Source organism: Dysidea avara, chromosome 4, assembly GCF_963678975.1.
Source record: "Dysidea avara chromosome 4, odDysAvar1.4, whole genome shotgun sequence".
In the NCBI taxonomy this organism is placed as follows: Eukaryota; Metazoa; Porifera; class Demospongiae; order Dictyoceratida; family Dysideidae; genus Dysidea; species Dysidea avara.
The window spans coordinates 30,025,605-30,050,584 of record NC_089275.1 but is presented as its reverse complement, the minus strand read 5'-3'; the positions used below and the strand labels follow the sequence as shown (position 1 = coordinate 30,050,584).

General features: G+C 37.1%; 1 protein-coding gene and 1 long non-coding RNA gene across 2 annotated transcripts in view; one reads left to right on the top strand and one right to left on the bottom strand.

The window, feature by feature from the left end:
- LOC136254628 (adhesion G protein-coupled receptor L3-like) overlaps positions 1 to 24,980 on the bottom strand; it is a 77,019-nt gene that overhangs the window by 24,480 nt on the left and 27,559 nt on the right. The window contains exons 6-18 of the mRNA XM_066047372.1: positions 13,657 to 13,720; positions 13,491 to 13,596; positions 13,389 to 13,441; positions 13,207 to 13,339; positions 7,485 to 7,594; positions 7,137 to 7,248; positions 6,927 to 7,083; positions 6,438 to 6,504; positions 6,317 to 6,383; positions 6,161 to 6,258; positions 4,516 to 4,642; positions 4,410 to 4,451; positions 4,111 to 4,149 (exon numbers count right to left, since the gene is read on the bottom strand). Of these exons, the coding sequence (XP_065903444.1) occupies positions 4,111 to 4,149; positions 4,410 to 4,451; positions 4,516 to 4,642; positions 6,161 to 6,258; positions 6,317 to 6,383; positions 6,438 to 6,504; positions 6,927 to 7,083; positions 7,137 to 7,248; positions 7,485 to 7,594; positions 13,207 to 13,339; positions 13,389 to 13,441; positions 13,491 to 13,596; positions 13,657 to 13,720 (1,175 nt within the window). The remainder of the gene's footprint in view (positions 1 to 4,110; positions 4,150 to 4,409; positions 4,452 to 4,515; positions 4,643 to 6,160; positions 6,259 to 6,316; positions 6,384 to 6,437; positions 6,505 to 6,926; positions 7,084 to 7,136; positions 7,249 to 7,484; positions 7,595 to 13,206; positions 13,340 to 13,388; positions 13,442 to 13,490; positions 13,597 to 13,656; positions 13,721 to 24,980) is intronic.
- Positions 15,544 to 17,665, top strand: LOC136254671 (uncharacterized). The gene is made up of 3 exons (XR_010700661.1): positions 15,544 to 15,627; positions 16,812 to 16,883; positions 17,393 to 17,665. It is a non-coding gene; the product is annotated as an uncharacterized lncRNA (long non-coding RNA).

The following is a 24,980-nucleotide window of genomic DNA, read 5'->3' as shown; positions in this document are numbered from 1 at the left end:
CTTGTAGGCGTGACAACGTATTGTTGTTATTTTTCGTGAATAATCGCTCATAACTCTTTGCCTGTTTATCGTATTCCAGCCAAAATTTTTTTTTTTTTTTTTTTTTTACAGTTACAATACAAATTACTCTACAAGTAAACTACAAACACAATTAATTACAACAGGGGTTTGGGGAAAGGAAAATCAGGGTCCTCACACTGCAAAGCCCAGTACCGTAAAATCATACGGGCATTGTTCGTCCATAAAGAAACTGAAAGTTGTTGTAACAAATGTTTACGAGCCTGTTTGGTTGATGCATCACTTCTGGCTGTGGTGCATTCAGCAATGGTACGAAGGGTCTGAAGCGCAAATGGTGACCAAAAACCAAAAGTTTCTACAACAAGTGGGACAAAGTCACACCCTGCCTCCTCTACAGCATCTTGATGTCTCTGGTCCTTGGCTAACTCACCTGCTGCAGCAGCTACCCCAGCACAACAAGAAGAAAAAGAAATGTGAGAAGGCTGGGTAGTGCTACGAACAGACACATCAAAATAAGCTGGACGACCATGCTGAAAGTCAGGGTGGTACACATCACCTGGGCGAGAATTATCTTCATAAGAAACACGTTCTTCCTTCAAAACTCCTGAGTGACTCTGAGACAAAGCATGACAAACAATGTCAACTAAAGCATCATGGCGACGAATTCTCATAGGACCATGAGAACATTCTAGAAGATGGTCACCAAATTGGTCAATGGAAGTAAGACACACACATAATGGGGAAAGTGGAAATAGAGGGATTCCGAGCCACAAACAAAGGCCAACAACAAACTCAGGACCAGGAATAGCCAAAGCAAGGGAGACTTAAGGAATAGCTTTGAGCCATCCACTGCTAGTACCAGATGAGTGAGAGAGAGCAGTAAGTCGAGCACGGTTTCAGATGTTGAAAGAAACAAATAGTTGGTCATACTGATTTTGATCTAACAGAGCCTGTAAGTCCTGCTGGGTAGCAGAGGGAATAAAGATATCAGATGTAAACCTTTCAAAGGTAGCAACAGCATGTTCTTAATTTGGAAACACTAGATCATGAAAGTCCTGGGATAGAAGATGAGAAGCCAGGAGACGAACACTATTACATGAACCCAAAAAGGCCGCAGCAGCAGAAGAAAAGGATGAGCGCAAGCCCATACCCCCAAGTGAAAAGGTAAAGTGGCTTGGCACCAAGAAGACTACATTGCATTATGCGACTTAGGCAAGATTTAAGATTAGAATCAAACTGTTCTAAAAAGGAGTGCAATATACAGAATGGCACTGTGCGCAAAAGATGAATGATCTTGCAGCTTCCAAGGCAGCTGCGTAGTAAATGAAGCTCGACTTGAGGGTCTTCTAAAATTGCAGTGCTGTCTTGAGCAGCTGTAACCTTGGCTAAACGAGAGAACAAGAACTGATCGAAAAGTTGTCAGTTCCCCAAATAGGAGATCCCAAAAGCTCCAAACCTTCACCAGCTCGGTTGATACTGGTGGGAAATTCAGAGAAAGAGTCTCCAGAAGGCCAGAATAGTTCGCACTTGGACAGATTTAAATGGAGACCAAATCGGGGACCATGAATTGAGAAAGAATCTAAAAGCTTCAGTAAGGAAGATTTCGAACCAATAAATGTCCCAACATCTAAATACCACAGATGTAATTTGACTAAATCATGAAGCTTGACAAAATCAATAAACTGTAACAGAACTAAAGAAAAAAGCAAAGGGCCCAAAGGATCACCTTGTTGTACACCAGATGAGGCCATGATACGTCTAGAACTAAAACGAAGCTCAGCAGGTTGTGAGTAGCACCACTTAACCCAAACAGAAATCTCTGGGAAGTCTTCAGCAACTCAGCCAAAGTTGGTACCGAGATGCGCCTTTGTAACCCCCATCAGTGTGCCAATGTCAAGGAAATTGGATATGGCGTTCATGTTTTATAGCAGTTTTTGTAAGTGTGCGAAAAGAGGAATGAGAATAATAAGAGAAAAAAAACCAAGAAACTAAGCCAATTTTTGAAGTTGAATATCTCGGAAAAGCTTGAAGCGATTTCACTCAAATTTGGAATGTGGAGTGCTGAAGTTGGCGGGAGTGTCCACAGCAAAAATCGTCTTGTTTCATCAAGGTAGCACAGAGTTACGGAGGTGCGAAAATTGCGTTTTCTTTCTTCCTGTCAATATACTGACGGGTGTTGCGTGCCGGCTTCTTGGGCCGCACGACACACTGCCTTTTGTTTTTTATAGTAGTGTTCATACTTATGCCCCAGGTAGCATGTAAAATTACATATGTAGCCACAACTCATGATCTACTTGCCATCCCAACTTCAAACTTACTGTAATGAAAGGAGGGTATTAGAAGAATATTTGAACAAATAATGAAAGTAATTGAAATATCCTTTTTGAAAAAAGTAAGAACAAAGAAAAAAGTCACATTTTTGCAGTTTGACCTTTCCCTTTGAGTAATTATAATGAATTATGTATCATGTGAAAGAGAATTTAATAAGCATTCCAAAAATCTAAACAATAAGATTTTGTGATACTCACTGACAAAGTTATGATCATTTTATTAAACCAGTATAGTATTTTGTAATAAACTTGGAGTGGTCATATCTTAAAGAAAGATCAATAGAATGGGCCAAACTTTGATGTGAAAAAGTTTTGTAGTAGGGTCCATGTCTATTCCAAATTTCATGACAATCTGAAGGGGTTAGGATATTTTTTGTTGTTGATTTGGTATGGAATGACCCTTAGGGGACCTCAGGGAACCTTTATGCTCACCTATCTCCCAAACCTTTTAATTACATGCACTGTTAAGTTCTGTTCTATTCCCATTTTTCTGTATTATTTATGCATCCAATCTATACTTTGTACTTGCTGCAAGCCCACAATTTTTTAGGGGATGTCCAGAACCACAGGAAACCTCCTTATATGAACCCCTGCAAATTATTTGTCAAAGTATGTGGGTAAATCCAGTAAGACACCTATAAATCTCTTACCAGAACAACAACCTTGCATACTTTGTAACTATCAAAGCATTCTCTGAATTCCATTGTCTAAGAGCTCTTTCACAGACCCAGCCACCTACACGCTATGTGACTGAATACTGATAACCAAATCACTCGTGGTAGGCATGAATAATTCTCTCCCAGCAGAAGCTGATTGCTGTCACTTATAAATGCACACGCATAACCAGCATAGTGAATTTTACAAATACAGTGTAGCTTCAGGATCTCCAAAAGTTCATGTACACATACCTAATAATCAGAGTCTATACAGTTTAACAACTTGTCAAGTTCATTAGAATACTTTCTATTAGGGCACACTACATATGTCATGACAGATCACTTCAAAAACGAAGCAAGAAAAGGTTCATAAGGGCAAACTTAATTCCTTGATTCCCATTCCAAGCATGTTCTAAATTGATGTGTGCAAGTGTTTATTACTCATTACTTATAATTATTAGCTGCAACCATAAGGGTAAAATGATAAAAAAAAAACCACCAATACAATAATAAATCATTTGCAAATCTATGAGATGGAAGTAACCAAAATTAATAACGAAAGTTTTGTTACATTTCTATTTTGCATGTGGTCAAGAAATGAGAATCAAGGAATCACCTTTGCTTGGCCTAATACCAAACACCATCATTATAAGTATTTATGTATAGAGGGGAGGATCCAGGAGCTGGCAAGAGGAGGGGCACAAACAGGCCAAGTTGTAGGTGGTTGGGGAGGGAATATCATATTCTCTTGTTAGTTGTTTAGTAGCAATGTTGATTTCTGTCATTATGGCCATTGCAGATGGTTGTGAAGTCTTAAAAGCAGTTCAAAAGGATGTAAAAATCTTATAAAGCACCGGCAACATGAAAACTATTTTTAGAGGTGCTTAGTACATACTAATGAGCTGGGTGACAGTTAGAGTGTTTGACAGCTGTTTTAACTTTGGTTTTAGGTGAGTTTGCAATAAATGGTAGTTTACATGAGTTATAATCGATTAGGGTCTGACAAGGTGTATAATATTTCTATCAAAAGAAGTATGGCTCAAATATCACATCCTGGATCCGCCATTGGTATAACACTACAGTGTATATTTATAGTAATTTCATACCTTTTTGTTTCTCAGACTACGGAGCAGCATGAAGACACCCTACATATCACACAAAGAAACATGATTAATTTTATATTGTGTCATATACATGGCATTATTAGATATGGAACATTTAGGTGGAAGTCAAAGTTTAAACCATTCAAAAGTTGTGTCACGCATAGGACAGGTTATGTGGATACAGCCAAAACAAATCATGTACTGTCAAAAAGTCCGTTGTAATACACTCTGTTTATTTACTGTACATCATTCCATTGTCTTTTATGTTACACAACAAAATGTGGCATATAATTTTTACTTACCATATCACTATTCAGCACATAAAAGTACATTATGAAAAAGCCCTACACAAATTACAACAAATACATTGATATTAAAATATGTATCATGATGCTACTCATACAGTACCTGTAGTGAATTGAGAATTGTAAAAAGCCAAGCGAACACAACTGTGTGTTCATTAACAGCTAATACTCCAAATATCCATGTGCATCCAAGCACTGGATTAATGATTATAGCCGCTTTTATCATTGACCTACAGTACAACAAAAGTTATCTGTACATAATTTTTGAATACTTAAATGTATGTATGTACTGTAGGTGCATGGTAAATGAATTAACTGCATATGCTCAAATGATTTGTTATGTTTAACAAATAAATTCTTATGTTATAGATAAAGCATCACCACGTTGGTGTACAGAAAATATAGCACGAGGGTGTGTGTTGAGAGGTTAATACAGCATGAGGTGAAGCCTAGTGTTGTATTTGCCTTGAGACACTCCTGAGTGCTGTATTTTTTGTACATACAAGCTAGGCGGTGCTTTAAGTATTTTATTATACTTCCTGGTTGTCTTGCTCAAAGCAACCTTTTGAGTACCTGAATTGCTTCAATTTTTGGCGATCCCACTATCAGTAAGTGGTCACATAATCTATTTGTAGTCACAGAATGAACTGCTAGGTAAGGATTAGGTTGGGTTTGTTTTAGCACTTGACAGTGTCACACACATGTTCCATTGTGCAGTGTGTGTAGGGTTGTAGCTTTAATGTTCCATGATCAGACTATCAGTAAGTGTTCATGTAATCTATTTCTAGTCATAAAACCAACTGGTAGGATTAGTCCAGCTAGTTTTAGCAATTTACAATGTCATGCACGTGATCAATCATGCTGTCTGAACAGGGTTGTCTTCGTAACATTCCTTACATAAATGTTCTGCATAACTGTACTGTATTTTCCCATTTAGCCACATGACTGTACTGCATGACTCAAACAGTACAATAATATTATGCAGAAAATTGGTAAATTGTTGAAAATACAGCACACAGAGGCACTTTGATCCTTCCACGCAAAGTACAATAAGAAGTTTAAGAACTGCTTAACTTTTTCTTGCACTTCAGGGTTATATTTTAAAGCAAAATTGTGATAAAGGTAAATTTTAAAGCAAAAAAAATGTTATTTTAGAATGGACTGAAAAAAGTGTTTGCTTATGACTGTTCATGAATACTAATTTGTGTATATAACAATTCTAAAAATATATATATTGTTTCAAAATGTAGCTGGGCTTGCAAATAACTGTCACTAGTAGCACACTAAATTTGCCATTTTTATGACTCATAACTTTTTAGAAATTATGCACAATTTTTAGCACTTACAGGCTGTATTAAGCATTAAGGTAGCTTTATAATATAAGTTACAGAATGCAGACACTGTATTCTGGTAATGAGATATACATATGTCCTGTTATGTGATGGAAACTTGACTATTCTATTAGAATTCATGATTGCTCTAGAGAATGTCAACTTCAGAAAATCGACTGTCATGTTTTGTTTCACTTTAGCAACTGGAGAATCCAAACAGCTTAGCTATACTATTACTAGCAATCCATTAACCATTGATTTGATCTTTACAGTCTAATAGTCCAATTTTCAGTGTACTGTCTCTCAACACATGTACACCAGTGTACATTTACATAATTATATACAATTCATTGTAATTTTTAATACAATAAGTGTGAAACAATACAATGTTTAGTAGTAAAGGATGCATTTCCTTACTTTGCAGTTTTAAGCTTCGAGGGTTGCACAGCTCTTTCTTTGAAGTGTACACTTTTGTATACTTTAAAGATAGTTAGAGTTAAGAAGAATGTGTTTACCTGCCATACCATTCATACAATTTACTGTTACACAGATTGTACAATAATTATGTATTACCAGAATTATAATGAGCATTGGACCAATGAATGCCCAGATTGCACCATATTCTTTGGATATCCAGCATCTGTTTAATATAAATAAATGACATACTGTATCAGTAGAATGTCTTTGATCTTACATATCATTAATGCCATACTGCTCATGTGACACAGCAACTGATATAGCAACAATGGGAATGGGTAGTCCTAAAATGTGTTTAGATGTAAAATTATAATGTTTGCAAATAAACTGTAGGTATGCATAAAAGTATCAAGTTAAGTAGGCAAGAGTGGTGGTGGGAGGGGGCAATTTTGACAATGAAAGTAATACTGTGGAATTTGAAGCACACAACAGACATGGATACCATTGTGAGGGACTGGGATGCGTGCTCCCAGGAAAACATTCAGGATCCAACAGCACTGAGAGATGTTTTTAACTATGTCGTTACAGAAAAATTAAGTAATTACTTGTAGATTTAAAGAGAAATGCATAAAAGTGTGACATTTCTATTACAGTAATTTACTCCTCTATTAGAGTATCTCATACAAAAAGTGGGGGAGGGGACATAGCCCTCTTGACCCTGCCATTTCCACTGCCTACTGTATGTACGTTAGTTATATTAGCATACCCCAGCCTATCAGTAAGAAGAATATCCAGCTTTTAAAAAACCCTCTGTAAAATAGGAAATGTAGTTTCACAAAGAGAAAAATTCCTTCACAAAGCATCCAGCTGAATGCAGCCATGAAGAAGTAGTGAAGTAGGATAGCTTCTGCAAGACAGGTACCCTAAAGTTGAGAACAAAATTTAAATACAGTATAATATATTAGTTAAGATCTACCCTGTATCCACTAGCAGGCTCAATACCACTGACAAATGTTACCAGTCCCAATAGTAGAGCAATACAGAGGTTGAAGTGGACAAAATGTTGTGCTTGATTGAAAACTTTGTTCCTGTATAAATAAACTAAAATAAATACAGCTTTCATCTCATTACTGCACATTACACCATGTTGTGACTGAATAAAAAGTTGATAATCTTAATTCACTAAATGTTGACAAGTGCAGTTACTGTAAGGTCTTTACAACTTCATGTCTTTCATATTCGTTTAATTCATCAAAGCCAATATAAAGTGTGGATTAGTCAACTTTTTCTTCATCTAAATTTTTATTGGACTACCATGCCATACCTTAATAGAACAATCATAATAATGGCAAACAAGAGACAAACAATAGAAATTACACATCCGATATAGCTAACAATGGATAGAGCATCAGATTCACTGCCAGAGTTGTCTTCCTGTAGCAAAATATTAAACACACACACTGCTTATCTGATTTTCTGAAATATAGTAGACTATACCCATTGTAAACATAAATCCTTCACAGATAACCTTCAATGTAAAATATTTGGATGTTCATATTTGCATATAAACACATTAGTGTCCTAGATTCACATGTATTGAATATATTTAAGTACTGGATGAGGCTACTTTAAATTTGTTATTAGAAACTTGTTCTAGCCTTCTAAAGCTATCTACACTATACAAGGATGTATCCATTCACCAGACTGGACTAGAGTACTGGAATGGAATTCTGGATGGATTGTATTTTTATTACCTTTTACAGCCAGATTTTACAGCTATAAATGCACATGTGACTATAATGTTATAATATTAAACACAGCAGTTGTATTATGGAGACTGCTTTACTAGAATACCTCTAAAGATGTGGTTGTAGCATGATTTGTTTTCACCATGCTAGCAATAAGAGTACTATATCTAACAAGTAGAAGGAAAAATTTGGAATTTTAAGTTGGATTAGGGATCAAAGAACAAAAAAGCAGGTCGTGGTTATAGACTGAAGAGTAGGGATTACATATCCACTAGTATATCTGCAGGTATAGGCAATCTCCCTTGTTTCACACAGGGGCATAGCCAGAACCCGGGCCCAGGCCCGGGCATCAATACTTCGAGATACTCTAATAGAGCAGTCAGATCAAGATAAATCAGTCACAGTATTCAGAGAAGCAGAGTAGCAAGCTATGTATGTAGTTATAAATAAGGAGGTGTAGTTGGTGTAGGACGTAGCTGGGGGGATGGGGGGTGGGGGGGGAAGGGGAGTTCAGATGAACTCCCCACTTTTCAGAGGTAGAATATTTTAATACTAAGAATCACATCAAATCTAGTACAGCCCTGGAGCTCTCCGATAGCTACTTGCACGCTAGCACTACTCTTGAGGGTCACATTGCATTTTAATGCTGAACTATTGCAAATCATCAAGATCTATTGCATCACATGATCAGTAGCGCATGTGATGGATGGTGGAAATGGTGAAAGTGTTGATTGGTTGAGGCAGACATGTTACCAGGAAGCAGCTGTGATAGACTTGAGTGGTCGTGTTATACATGTGTCAGGTGAGCACAAACTGTGAATAGTTGATGTATATTTATCTGATGAATGGTTTGTTTATTTGCCACATGTTGTGGGCTCGTGATGTCTCGAATACATTGGAGTACAAGTCAAGTCTAAAGTTACTCAGAGCCTGAAAGTTACTAACCATCAACAGGAGGGCCAACTGAGAATAACGTATACCTGGAAGGGAGTATTGCCAAATAGGCGACTCGTGTGAAGGGTTCCCGTGTGCTAGAAAATTTGAAGTCGGCTGTCTGGAAGTGAAGATTAAGTTAGTATTAGCTACAATAGGTTAATAGTTTCTATAAGCTGCATAAACAGCAGTGTGTAGGTTTTAGCTAGCTAGATGCACAAACAGCACCTTTTGATGTTACTGCCTAAGGGCACATTTTGTGTATGCATCATTTTCGTCCAGACGTGGTCTAGGGGAAAGCACCTATGCCTTCCCCCAAGAACATTCCACTTGAAATCCGAACCCCCTTCAAGAAAATGCTGGTTACGCCCTTGGAGATATTGGCAACATTTTGGTCTAGCTTACAGCTAGGCCCTGGCATCACCAAAAGTCTGGCTACGCCCCTGGTTTCACAACTTTTTAACTGTTCTGCTTTCTTGTTCTTTAATCCCTAATCCAGCTTAAAATTCCTAATTTTTCCTTCTACTTGTTTGTTTACTTTTTTAATAACACATTTATGACTACTGGATTCACGTGTACCACATTAAAAGAAAGAATGGCGCCAGGCATTCCACAAAATTATTTTGCGTCTGAACGCATGCCCCAATAATCAACTACACACTAAAAAATGAAGTGGCTGTTACGCTTCATTTGTAGCTATGCTCTGCTCATTACACAGCATTACAAACAAAGAACAGTACAAGAAACTTCTCTGTAATGAATCCAGTTGCTATGGAAAAATGTGGGCAAAAAGCATGACACACTCTAGAGGGAAGCCATATCATGCTATCGCAAATTGGCACCTTGTGTTGTCAGCGAAAAGAACTGAAACACAAAGGAGGACAAAGGTAAGTCCATGATATGTGCATTGTATGTACTGCAGTTCGCAAAAGACATGTACTGCGGTTCATAAAAAGGCACATCTTGGGATGAAGCAACGTTAAACAGTGAAAAAATCAAGCCCGTAGCCTTATCCATTGTCAAGTTATGCTTGGCTGAAGGCATCAGTTAGTTAGTTAGTTAGTTAGTCAGTAGAAAATTCAGTTATAGAAATTTTTTTTAAACTCCATAGAAACTTGTTGGAAGGGTTTGGGGTCACTCTGAAGGCATTTTTGGGCTTGGCTATGCCTAGCCAATACTGCCAAGCTGTTATAAAGGAAATTTGAGGCTGGTTTTAGGGTGATATTTTTGGGCAAGGAAGCCCAAAACTGCATGATCCCTAATATGTAGTACTACCATATTGTATGATTATCAAGTTCTATAAGATCGTTAAAGGTGTGTCCCTCAATTATCATTAATCCAGCTACGTAGATGGTAAAGAGGCATGTTATCAGTTCAGGTAGTTCATAAAAGGTTCTAAAAAGATCATAAAAAGTCCTAACAGTGTCTACTAACTGTTTATCAGTAATGGACCTTATCTAACAACAAATGTGACTGGATCTGCAAAAAGGGATCTAATAGCCTTTCCATGTTTGACAAGTCATAACTCATCATGTGTTACACCTAGTGTCTTAAAATTACACCCAGGAATAGTGTTATGCTATAGGAGTGTAAAGTGAACAAATCTCAGGCTGGTACCGTACTCACAAGTCAAGTTATGGATTATAAAGTACATGCAATTAGAAATGCTATAAGACCCCTTTTCACAGATCCAGTCACAAATTGGATAAAAATTATGTTTGGGCAGAAATTGCTAAATTAGATCAAAAACTCAATTATTGGCAGAAATTGGATATGGACATAATGAGAGGCTAATGGCCTATTAACTTGGTTAATTAATATTGGAAGTTTTTCTTTCTGATCCATTAAATAAATAAATAGGTAAGAATCTGCATTGACATAAAATTAGTGGCAATAGTGTGGGGACTTTTAGAAAAAGGTAAGTTATTGGAAAAGATGGCATTTTGCTATGATAATCCAGCAGGGGTGAAGATGAGGCATACGAATATGCATACATACTTACAATACAAATGCATACTATTTTGTATCCATACCAGATGTTTAGGTATGATTTGTGCCTATCACATCACCATAACATGCTTGCTAGTCTTTTTTACCTTCATCATCCAATGGTTCCATGTCATGAAAGCTGCAAACAAAATTCAGAATTCTCTACACAGTTACGGTCATTTTTTTTCAATCATGCCAGTACATTTCGTCAATGCAGATAAGATCCATACCTCTTAAAGCAGTGTGAGCACTGCTTTACTTCTGAGATCAGAAATTAAATGTTTAAGGGGATTTAGATCCTCAAAGGGCAGCTTTGAGAGCAGCATTGATTGATCTCATCCCCAGACTACCAGATTTTAAACAGCAACTGTAACATTGTTTGTTTTTTTTTTCATTTTCAGTTCGTTTGTTTTTGTTTTCATTTTATAGATTTTGTTTTGGTTTATTAATTACTGGGAATACAGAAAGTGTCGATATGGAATAATATTTCCTCAATATAGTTTCGTTTCAGATGACCAGCATGATTGAAGATTAAAGGCAAGATGCAGAGGGTAGACACTCATCGGAACCCTAGGCCTAAAACGCACATGCCACGCATGAGTTGATGTATTGTGGAGAAAAACTTGTATATAGCTGTGTGATGCATTGTTTAGCCTCTATCCTTGCAACTGTGGTCAGGGAGGGAGGGAAGCAGGCAAACCAAAAATTGGGGCTTGGAAATTATTGTAAAAAAACTCAATATTGGCACGTGCATGGGGTTGTGTTTAGATTTAATGCTATGTTAATTTGATGTAACAGTGAGATGTACTAAAACTATTCTGTTAAGGTACCTTTCACTGCTTTAGGGAGATTTTTAGAAGTACCATTTTGGCAGGCACCATTCATTATTAGGATTATTTCCACTAAACAGTACTACAGTACCATACAGTCTGCATAATAATCATCCACAAAAACAGCCAAACTGTGAAAAAATGGTGTGGCCTTAAAATTCCTGGGTGAAAAAGTTGTGAAATCAAAGGTGGTGGCCAAGAAATGGCTGCAATGATGTTAATGCTAATAAATTTTAACAATGCACACAGCCATTATTAAAACTTTTTAGTATTAACATCATTGCAGCCATTTCTTGGCCGCCACTTTTGATTTTACAACTTTTTTCATCCAGGATTTTTAAGGTTGCAACATTTGTTCACAGCTTGGCTGTTTTTGTGTGGATTTCATTTCTTTTTGTACATTATAAGGCCCCAAAACCAGCCTATAGCTGACTTAGAGATTTGTTTTTGCTCACATTTTTTCTTTTCTATGTAGATACAATGATGATTATTGAAGACAGACTTATAAATGTATTTCATTGCATGATTTTATTCAATATTAGATAATATTATTGTAATACTCTAATAGAGTGCACATTTTTGAGGACTTCTAACAGAACATACATAGAATTTTCTAGAACAATCTAGCATTTCGGTTGGTAGATCTATGAAATTACAAACATTTGATTATAAGCAGATTTCAACTAGAAATTTCATTTATAAAGCAGAAATTAAGTGAGGTGATCAGCCAAGGTAGCAGTGGTTCAGTGATTAAGGATGCAGGTGTTAGGTATATAGGTCCCTGGTTCGAACTCTGATAAGGTTTTTTTCAACATTTTTGTATACCTTTTTTATCCCGTGGTGACTGCTCTATTAGAGTATCTCAATCCCATGATTTTACATTTGCTTGGTTTTTGTTTTATAACTTTGTCATTGTAACTCTATTGCTATTCAAACTATAAAAAGGCACTGCTACAATGATCAGCCTATCTACACACCAATTTTCAAGTTATTCCCACACTCGGTTTACCCTATAGCCTCATGTGACAGAAGTTTGATCTTCTGTTACGTGAATAAACACTCATTACTCCTTGGATATTCCTCAGATTCACAGCAAACTTGGTACGTGAATCCACCATTGCACATTCTTCATTTGTGCCAAAGATCGAGGCAACCAAGTTACATGCTTGCATTTTATAGCAATTTTTGCAAAGTGTGCGAAAAGAAATCAAAGCCCCCGTAGCCCCCATGTGGCATGAGAATAAAAAAAATTTAGTAATCAAAATAAAACTTTGAATGCCCATATCTCGCAATTGGCTGCTGCAAACTTAATCAAATATGCTGTGTGGCGTATCCTACCTGGCAGACAGCTACAGTACCTGTATAATGCAAAAATGGTGTGTTTTGGAGAAGGGGTCATGGAATTATCATGCACACGTGAAAAAGCTGTTTTCTTTCTTCCTGTCAATATACTCATAGTGCGGTGCGCCGGCTTTCTTGGCCACACGACACACTACCATGTGTCTTGATGTATATAAGTCACAATAATAATATATTATGTACTTACATTATTCTTAGATGTATCCACTAGAACCGCAAAGCTTGTCAAATGATTAGAATTGCACTGAACAAATGTACTGTTAGTTGTACTGAGCTGAGTAATACCCTCAGTTGAAAAACTGCCGCTTTGATCAGGATTGCTGTATAAATGCACAGTATAAATTTTACATTGATAAATAAAGTATATACTTTGAGAAATTGAAGAACTCACAGCGAGGATGATACCCAGGTTTATTTTCCTGCTACATACATACATACAGCACATAAACATGAAGGCTCTATGCCACATACCGGTCCAATGTTAAAAGTTAATAGAACAGGTTTACTACCTAACTCTGTTTTACGCTGTGAGTCTGCAGAAATTTGGGCAGATATTACCAAACTAGTTGTTTCTTCTCTGTGTGTACATAATATATACCACATAAGAGCTTATTATGTGTACATAATTATTACTTACCCACTTTCAGGTGGCAGGTGTGTGTTTCTATTAATAATGAAGACAATTGGGACACTGCTGTTTTCTAAGATATGAACATACAGCATTTTATATAACATAATAGTTATATATCCAATACTCCTAAAACAAGAGAAGTTTACTTAAAATTCTATCACCAATCAATCACAAAATAGCAGCAGTATTATATCAAATTGAAGTCCAACAGCTAGCATGGTGGTTTGGTCCATACTGTATATATGTAAGTCAGTTGCAGACTGATGGTTTAGGGTCAATACTTTATTAAAGAAGCATAAGGGCATGTAGCTATCAGTTATTATAGAGTTACAAATTCATAACAGAAACTCTCCATGAAAATACATAATATGGAACATCATCATGTATATTTTACAGTTGTGTGAAAATTGCAAATAACTTTATCGTGATACCTAATGATATTGTATTAATTGAGATACCAAGATGGTGTGGCCTTTTAACTTTTATGAAATGTAAGCATCCATAGCATCTATAAATTTCTATATGTATATCAACAGCAGTCGGTGGGCACAGGTTTCCAACCAGTTGTGGCAGTGTTGTATAATGTCCACCATTTTGGAAAGTATCACTTGTACATTTGCACTTGTAAAACCTTTCCATGTTATATTATTGATAAAAAAGGTTTTCATTATTTGGGGGATTTGTCTGATGTGCTGTATAATTATATTTCCAAGCCCAGGGGCCACAGTCCTGAGGGTGCAGGTAGGCAAATTGCAAGTGGCCATGATATAAGTAATATATATCCCATACAAAAACAGCTTATAGCTGTAAAAAAGTGTTCGTAGCATTGCCGTATACAGGAAAGGCAGCCAAACTCAAACTATTTATTGCTATCAGAGAATCTATACACATTGCTTTATTGAGAATTAAATTTGTGTGGCATTTATGAAGATGCTCACACACTTATAAACTAGCAGCACATAGTTCTCATTAACACTTTAACAATAATATTGTATTATCTGATTAGCTAATATGAATTTTACAACTTGCACACCTCGTACATGGCTGCATTATGATATCATTACTTTTTGTCGCAGTTAACTCTGCTTTACTTGGACGTGCACTGTTTTACAGCTATAAGCTGTTTTTGTATGGGATTTCAATACTTTTTGCAATGCACTGTTGATAACAGTAGGTGAGTTTCCATGGTTTTGACAGAAACCCCAGATTACAGTGACAGAATATTAAAATATAGCTGTAATTTTAGTGGCCAGGGCCACCCACATGGGGGGGGGGGGGGGGGGGTATTTCCCCCTGCCCCAGCCCAAAAGGGGCCCCTTGATTGCCTGTTTAAAGAAAGATCGATATACTCTAATAAAGCAGTCAGGATCTAGACCCTTCCTTGCCTCTGGGCCCCTCTTTAACTCTTTTCCCTGGGCCCCGTAATTTCTCTGGGCAGCCCTGTTAGTGGCATGCAACTGCAGTCAACTAACACCCATTTTAACTAGTAAACCCTTAATAACACTTTGCCTTTCATCTTGTACTGCATTAAAACGATCAAAATAATCTATTAGAGCAGTCACAAAATAGCTGTAGCACTGCAATCAATATTTAGCATAGTTACAACTTCTGCTTAGCATTGGATTGTATAGTTTAAATTACTAGCTACTTACACACTTTACAATATAAAAATATGGCACTTGTAGAAATGTGACTGTTCTATTAGAGTATCTCGATCTACTTCAAGCATTGACTAATTCAAGTGAAGAAGCTATGCCCCTGCCAAGAGATCTTGTGAAATGAAATGAGAATAATAAAGAAAAGGCAAGTATGTACAGAGACAATAGAGGGGCACGTAATTATGTCCTGTTGTAAATAAACGCCTTTAAAATTTATATTACTACTAAATAAGCGCACCAGAATAGGATTGTGAGGCTGTTGTCTCCAAGGTTATCTCATTACTTGTCTTTTCGTGTTGAAGGGATTTAGTCACAATTGGTGAGTTTAATTATACATGTATTTGTGTTGTAAAACTTAATTGTAAAAAGGCGATTAGCACATATCATGATAAACATGTATTTGTCACAGTAGAGTCTCTCACGATTATTAGACATTGGACCAGGGTAAAAAATTTACTGCTATATTTGGAGGTTGTAGCATTTGTATATCTTAGTATCTTAATAAATAATCCTCCATGATCACTAATCACTAATAGTACAGTGAAAGCTGGTCATTATTCAGGCCGTAGGGACAAAAATTTTCTGACCTAGCTTTTTAAAGAGGTGGCTGCATTTTGCGCCTTAAAAAAGGTAAGAAGCATACTGTTCTAACTGGCTATAGAGATGGATTAGTGTGTGACAATGTATGAGACAGTGGGTGCTGACAGCAAGGGGGCAGACAATCTGTTAGAGCACCAAAGGCACTGCTTCAGACTTAGGCAGTTGGCTGTCAGCCCAAAGTGTAAAAAGTTTCACTATTGGTCCTTATAAGCTCCTGATGAAGAAAGTGATGAAGTCATTATCCATAGGATATATTTTTCACATAACACAGCATTCCAGTGGTTTAGTGGTGACTACAACACTGCCTGAGTTAAACTGTGATGAGATTTGAGACTACCGGAAGCCCTGGAATGCCTTCAACACATGAAATACCAAATATCTAATGCCTGGCTTTCATCCACAGTGGACCTGTCTTGGTGGCCACTTGTACAGAAGGGAAACAGCTGCCACACAGTCTTTTGAGCGAGCAGCTAGTTTCCACACCCCTTAATTATCAATTTGTAAAATCTTGAGCAAAATTTTGTGTACAAGCAAGTGCGATGTTGTGCATTGGCAGTGCCGTGTATATGGTTGCTGCCTAGCAGTGACACATCATGAGTATTGAAGTCACAATGTGTTACTGTATCATCCATCTCTGAATGTGTCATTTTGTGTAGAGAGCAATCTTCCACAAGTGACCTGCAGGTTTCAGTGAAACCTCACTTAGCAGCCACCTCTTTAATAAGACCACCTCATTATATTGGCCACCTCTAGTAGATCCCAAATATAGCTAAGCAGTACTTTATGACCTCATTCATAAGGCCATCTTATTATTCAGGCCAAATTTTTGGTTCCACAGCTGGCCATATTAATGAGGTTTCATTGTACTTATGTGAATTTTTATTTTTCGTAAGTTTTCTTCAGGTTTACTGATGGGCACTATGAAGCATTGTTGACTGGTCCGTACATAATGTGGTGACTTGAAATGCTAAAACAGTATGTAGTATGTCTTGTATGTACATGTAATGTGTTGTAATGTGTCCACACATCCACACATCTTAGAAATAAATATAAATTTATTCTCTATACTCAGTTCCATTGTGCCACTGGGTCATAAGTGGGTTGAGTATGGATCATCCAGGACATTTGGGTCACATTTTGTCCTGGCCAAGTGGATCTCATCCACTGACAGAATATACAGATCAGATCATGTGTATAAATTACGGTGGAACTTGTTTATTGTCACCTTCACTCAATAAGCAGGTAAGAGTGTATAAATTCTCAATTGGAATTGGCTTTTCAAGAGAGGTTGTCTTTCTATACTGGTGGCCATTAAGACAGGTTGTACTGATAGAGTGTACATACTAGAGATGCAACAATATCCTCCACTTAGTGTTGTTTGATAGTGATGCAATGGAGACTATGTATTGTTGCATTTAAATACTATGCTATTATATTGCAACTCTAGCACGTATTTATAACAGGAATGTTTGTTAACTGTTTAGACATACTGGAGCCACACCCACTCATCTGGATTCCACAAATGGAGTCATACCAACTTGTCATCATCATACTTACGTGTTACTCCCATTGTGCTTGGATTGGATGAATATACATGCCGTCATGTGAGACTTGCTACCATGGCGGGCCACTGGAAAACATTTCATAGCTGTTATATTACAGTCATTTTGTACAATTCTTACATTATTGTTGTGAAAAGTGTTTGGCATTCATGTGTCCTCTGTATGTTGTAATTACATGTATAATTTTTGTGTGGGCCGGAGGTGCTATAAAATGCAATAATGCATGGTGACAATTGGCTAGCTACATGTGCTAATTACTCGCAGCTTGTGGTAACTGCAGTTGTACTCTGTGTCATTCTTTAAGCCGCGCCCTTAGAGGACAAATTATGTCACGGTGGGGGCGACTAAATTTGTTTAAAACAAACGATGGTATGCAGCACCATAGATTATATCTGTGGACTATAATCTATGGCAACACACTTCTTTGTGGCTTTATGCACTGATTAACTACATACAGTGCCAGTTCATCAATACCCAGTGACCGCAGTTGTGCTCTGCGTCATTCTTTAAATTCCGAGTAAAATTCTTAGAGAGAGCAAATTACGTGGGGGCGACTAAATTCAAATTTCAAACTGGCCATTCTCAAAAACATATGTTTCAATCTAAACGAAACTTTTAGAACAGTTTAAAGACACATTGTCCTACATGCCAAGCGAGTATTGCGGAAAACAACAATCTGGGTTTTGTATTTGGCCTCTAGGTCGACTGAGGACGACTGAAACTTCGTTTGGTGCTGAAATTACGACTGTAGGATAATCATGTATGGTGAAATCGATGATGTGAATCTTGAGGCAATTGAGTGAATACTGAAGCGATAGCAGGGCAATCAATGTTTGGAATGCACAAAGGAACGCAAGGCATATACCTGCGGTTGCGTCTAACTGCATGAGATAAAAAAAAAGAAACTTCCCCTTTGATGTCGGCAATCTCGATCACGAAACAATCGGCATGGATTTGCTTCACTGCTTGTGTGGTAGTTACTAGTGACACGATGAGTTCAACTCTAGAGTTTCAGAGGGATAGCGTAAGTGGCGGGTGAGTTACAGGACGGCTGAATTTGACAACGTTTGTTCCTGTAAAATCCTCAAGTAATGGTCGCTTCATTTATTGTCTGCGGCGCGCGTTTCTGCTTTACTGGCCGCGCGACTCACTACCGTGAGTCTTGATATATATATATCACTTACGGATGCTCACCTAATAGAATAGGTGAAGGAAGACAAACCCACATTTGCCATTTTACTTTTATACAGAGTTTGCAAACATCGATTATGGGTTTAAATTGTGAGAACAAAAAGTAATGATTGTGGGTTTTGCTGGTTGGATTGACCATTTTTAACCAAATAACCACTTTGTGAATGTCTAAGGTATTACTTAGGAGTATAGGTTGAGAATTTCTGAACCATCTTGTCATATGGTTGAAATGTGATGTGTAGAAAAATGATCCCCACATTATGAAAATGGTTGTTGTGATGCCTAGTAACTGAATTATGCAATGCTGACTCACACAATCAAGACACACAGTAGTGTGTTGCGAGGCCCAAGAAGCCAGCACGCAACACCGTGAGTTAGGGACCCGCCGATTGTGCTCATTATTTTACCTATTATGCTATGCTGCACTGCTCAAAAGTTTGCCTATTATGCTTAAATTAATGCTCAATATTTACCTATTATGCTCAAATTATGCCCATTAATATATCTCAGTTCCCATGTTTTTCTAATAAATTTGCAATTTATGGGATAACAGTAAGTTACTGAAGCACAGACTCATCCTTGCTTGTCAAAATACATGTCACAGAAAAAAATCGATATACTCTAATAGAACAGTCAGCTATCTGTTTATTCTCTGACTGTTCTATTAGAGTATATCAATCTTTTTTCAGTGATATGTATTTAGATAAACAAATGTTCTGCCTATTATGCTAGCATTATGCTCAATGCTTTCAAGCACCTATTATGCTCATTATTATGCCAGCATAATAGGCGGGTCCCTACTGTGAGTATATTGACAAGAAGAAAGAAAATGTGATTTTCACACATTCGTAGTTCCATGCTACTTTTAGAACACAAGATGATTTTGCTGTGGACATACCTGCCAATGTCAGTAAACCGCATTCCAAATTTCAGCAAAATCGCTTCAAGCATTCCCAAGATATGAGACTTCAAAAAGTGGCTTAGTTTCTTCATTTTTTCTTTTTCTTATTTGTCCTTTTGTACACTTACAAAAATTGCCATAAACGTGAATGCAATATGCCGTGAAATTTGCACAGAGAAGGGGGGTATAAAGGCACATCTTGGTACCAAGTTTGGCTGAAATATGATAAGCAGTCAAGGAGTTAGTAGCAATTTTTTACAAAAATAACACCAATATGTTGTCACACCTACAGGTAAACTGCTCACGGGAAGAAGCTGAAAATCTTTACGTGGATAGGTTAACTATTGAATCTCAAACCAATTGTGGTTTGAAAGAATCGAGCTAAATACTGTGAAGATACAGTGATACAACAAACAGTGAGTAACAATTACTTGATCAAGATTAGCTAATAAAAAATACACACACAAATACATGTCACACCTACCAGTCAAACCGCTCAGTGGAATGATTTAAAAATCAGTGTATAGATGTATTAATCACCTTAGAAAGCCTATTCAATAGTTTAGAAGAATTAAACTTAAAGCCACAGAGTTATAACACAAAACCCAACTACATGTAGTAGAGCGGCTAAACGAAAAAATCATTCCGTTTTTGATAAAAGCACTAAACTTGATACAACATTTGCTTAAACTATTTCATAATAGATATGGTGCCATTAGAATTATCAATCATATCACGCTCAAAAATTCAACAAGTAAAATGTATCTGGGAGGCCATAAAAGTGTTTCCATAGGAATGATGCTGAAACTTTGCATCTGCATAGATGAGCAAGGGATGGTGATATCCAAAAGCTGATCTCCATCCAGGTCATCATTAGCTTTTGATGTTAAGAAGTGCAGAGAGTTATGGTATATGAAGCCATAGATATGCAATGTACTATTTTTCTTGGATTGTGCCTGTGCTTTTTGCCTCCATTAGAAGCATTTAGAAATGGTTTATTTTGCCACATTTTGAAAGATTTTCTGATTGAGTCTGTAAATTGAAAATACACTCTATCGAAGAAAAAAAATAGATGCACTTGTATGATTTCCTGATCAGCTAGAAATGGGCTTATAATCTAGTTTTAAAACTTCCAAACATTGTATTGTATTGTATTGTATTAACATGCCCTCAGGCAATGATTTTGACGTGGTACCGTATCTCAGATAATTTAGCATACTTTATTCAACTTCTACAGAAATTTTGGTGCTTTTATCACAAAGCGAATAATTTCATCAAAATTCGTTGCTTAGCCATAGCCACTCTACTAAACTTGGAGTAGCAAGTGCAAGGTTGAGATACTCTTAGGGACCCGCTGATTATGCTCATAATTTTACCTATTATGCTATGCTGCACTGCTCAAAAATTTACCTATTATGCTTAAATTTATGCTCAATACTTACCCATTATGCTCAAATTATGCCAAATTATTTATGCCTTAGTTCTCATGCTCTGCTAATAATTTCCGGATAAATAATAAGTGGCTGCAGCACAAACTTACTTGTCAAAATACATATCACAGAAAAGATCGCTATACTCTAATAGAACAGTCAGCTATGTGATTGTTCTATTAGAGTTACTGACTGTTCTATTAGAGTATATCGATCTTTCTGTGATAGCTATTTTAATAAGCAAGAATTCATACTATTACACAAATATTCTACCTATTATGCTAGCATTATGCTCAATGCCTTCAGGCACCTATTATGCTCATAATTATGCCAGCATAATCGGCGGGTCCCTAGATACTCTAATAGAGCAGTCATCCTAAAGAGAGATCAGCTAGAAACAAGTAACCCGTATAGAGTATAGAGTATAGTAACTTGTACTGTCACTACATTATAGCAGAAAACCTTGTTTCTAAACACTGAACTTGAAGCTTTTGCTACTGATTTAGCTAGCTAATCTGATACTGAAGCTGTTATTATGCATGCATGCATGCAGTGTCTCTTATGTAATATAATAGGCCAATCTTCAGTAACTGTATGTTCTCCATTCAACAAAAGTAGTGATATCCTGTGCCAAAAACAGCCCAGCTGTAAAAAAAGGCGAGGCCAAGAATGCACAAGTACATGTTCATGGAGTAACTACAACCAAAAGACATGATATCAAAATCTGGCCAAGAAAGCATTTACAGTATAGGCACTTTTATGCATTCATTTTCTATATGCTTCACATTATCACATCCAGCTAGCTGTACATGTGTGCTTGCAATATAAACAATACTACTGAGACGATAAAAATGATTACACTGCATTGTTACCTTAACTAAGAATTTACAATTGGTTTCTACTTGGCCATTTTTTTGCACTGTATATTAAAATAAAAAGATGGCCGAGTAGAAACCAATTGTAAATTTTTAGTTAAATTAATTTTGGTAACAATGCAGTGTAATCATCTTTTATCGTCTCAGTAGTATTGTTTATATTGCAAGCACACATGTACAGCTAGCTGGATGTGATAATGTGAAGCATATAGAAAACTGATGCATAAAAGTGCCTATACTGTAAATGCTTTCTTGGCCAGATTTTGATATCATGTCTTTTGGTTGTAGTTACTCCATGAACATGTACTTGTGCATTCTTGGCCTTGCCTTTTTTTACAGCTGGGCTGTTTTTGGCACAAGTCTCCTATTTACCTGGTGGCTTTCTGCACTACTGAATACAGTGTGAATGCATGATTTCTGTTTCTAGTGCCAACATAGTCCTGTAAGTCCAAAAGGGCAAGAAAAGGGCTGGGTGGGGGGGGGGGGGGGCAAAGCCCCCTTCACCCCCTCAGATCTGCATATGCTCTATAGCATAATTTGTTTCTAGCTGATATCTCTACATGGTGACTTGTTTATAGCTGATCTCTATGGTTTTTTATTTACCCTCACAGTAGTCGGCAGAGCCGTTCTTCCCCACTGGAGCACACATACATACAATAACAACACATTCAATACAACATTTCAAAAACACTTTAAAAAATTTAAACTAAGGCTTTAAGATAGAATTCCTTTGCAAAGGATACAAAAGAAATATAATTACAATTTACTGGTATAGTGTTGATTAATGAATTCCGCCGGATGAATGGAAGTACTTCTTGGTGTTTAATCAATGATAGTTCAACAGATTACCAAAACTGTCTTTACAGTGTGTGTTGTAGTTATGGCAAGGTACAAACATGATGAGTGGTGACTTGCTAAGAGAAAACTGGTTCAAACCGTTCAAATTTCCCTCAAGGACTCACATGATATTTTGCGTGATGTTTCACATGAAAATAAGAACCGGGGATAGTGATAAAGTCGAGGCTACCATCTTAATGGTTCTTCCTGAAGCGGTGGATTGGTGATATAACTAGCCTGTGTGCGTAACAAGTGGAGGCGAATCAGCTGCGAGTTGTTGCTGAATGTATGCCTCGGAATGGACATGAAGGCGCTGAATGCATCACATTATTCTCTCAGCGAATTGCTGAGTAAGTTCGTGTATAAGTCATTGTAAAAGGATATATAACTACCATCATAATTTTAGACAGGAATCCCCAAGGAAACCCCCCACACCATAGTAGCTTCCTGGGATTATATATATATGCTTTTGTAGGCCAGCTAGATTCTTGCAGCTGGCTTGTTCTAGCAGCTGTGTGGGTCAGACCGTGAACAAGTTGAGCTGAACCCTAGTGAGAAAACAGCTAAAAATGAAAGATTTTTTCTCAACATTTCAACCAACCAGATGGTTGGTGGTGACAACGAAGTTATCAAGAGCAGACAAATGTTTCCATCAACAGTTCAGGAAAGGCTATATACTTTTATGGCTTCATCTAATGTATGGCAAAATTTTTGGCTATAAATAATGTGTCAGGCATTTGAATGATTAGCAAGTAAGTCAATACTACAAAACTAATAAGTTAATATTTTTGAGAGCTCAGCTCAATGCGTACATACAGTATACCATAATTACTATGCATCAATCGATTGATGTGATGATAATATGTACAGATCTGAGACAACCATGGACCCTACTATATAGTAACTGGGCAGATATACTGAGTTATGTATACTCTGATATAATTGTTGAGTGTTGTAGTTTGCCAATGGTCAAAGTTAAATTAACCATTTTAGATAGCTTTTTGTGATGTTGAAGGTGTCAGGCAAACTCCAGTTAAGGGCAGGCAATAAAAGATTATTTTTCAAAACAGGAGAGGAACATGCTTAGGCCCGCAAGGTACAGGCTTAATCTACTGACCCCAGTAGATGCACCACATTGTATATAATGCACATATCAACATATTGCCCTACTAACCCCCCCCCCCCCCCCCCCCCTTTGGGCATATGTAGGGCTATAGTGGGCACAACCGAATGTTAAATGCCCCATGGTAGGACAAACCTATTGTGTTAAATCCCCACCATTGGCTCCAGTTGCAACGTGGGGATTTGACAGCATAGAAAAAATACTTGGGTGCTTAATGAATAATTGTCAAAAGCCCCATAGTGAAGCAGCAGTTTCATGTCAATTCACCTTGTAAAGCCCCACTTACATCCAAGGGGGGTGGTAGGGTAACACATTGGTAGGTGCATAATGAGTTTGCATCATAAACCCTGTGTTGAAATTTAGTCTGTCTTGCTTTTTTCAGCTAATGTGCTTATCCTCAAACAATCAGGACTGGAAAAACTACAAATTGTCTTCTACTTTTATCTATCAACTATCCAATCACTGCTAGTTTATTAAAATTTCCTTTGCTGTTGTAACTTGTTTGCCATTATGCTATAAACATTAGTCCCTCCTAGTTTATATGTCCCCTAGCAACAAAAATTGTTATGTCAACAATGTAGGTGAGAACCACAAAAGAAGTCCAGTAATATACTCCAAAATTGGTCATCAATTGCTGCAGTATGCTGAATACATCTTGGGAATGGATGCTCACTTTAACAATAATCATAATAGTGGAAGTAAGTGTTTGTTGACATGTTAGTCTGACTATATGATTACATGTTTTTAGTTAGCTGTGCCTTACCATACTGTATCCCTTTCCGGCTGTATATGAAGGGTGGATACTGATGTTGTGACTGTTGGTGGGTGAGTTTATGGTCAATGGACAAATCACGCAAATGGTGAAGAAAAAATAATATGTGGTACCAAGACCCCACTACTATATTATGAACTCTTGGTGGTACTTCATAGCCAAACACTAGTGTGTCTGGCTTCTTGTGCTATTGTAGTCAATTTTTTTATGGGATCATCATAATTTAAATGTTTACTATTACAATATAGCATGCTATCATTAAAGAGTTTCTATAATTGTGGGTGGTTGCATGAGGGTCTACGAAGTGCTGTGACTGAAAGGTGATGCGCTGATGCTGGCTTTTAAAGTCAACACTGAAGTTTCACAGGCACTGAAGGGCTG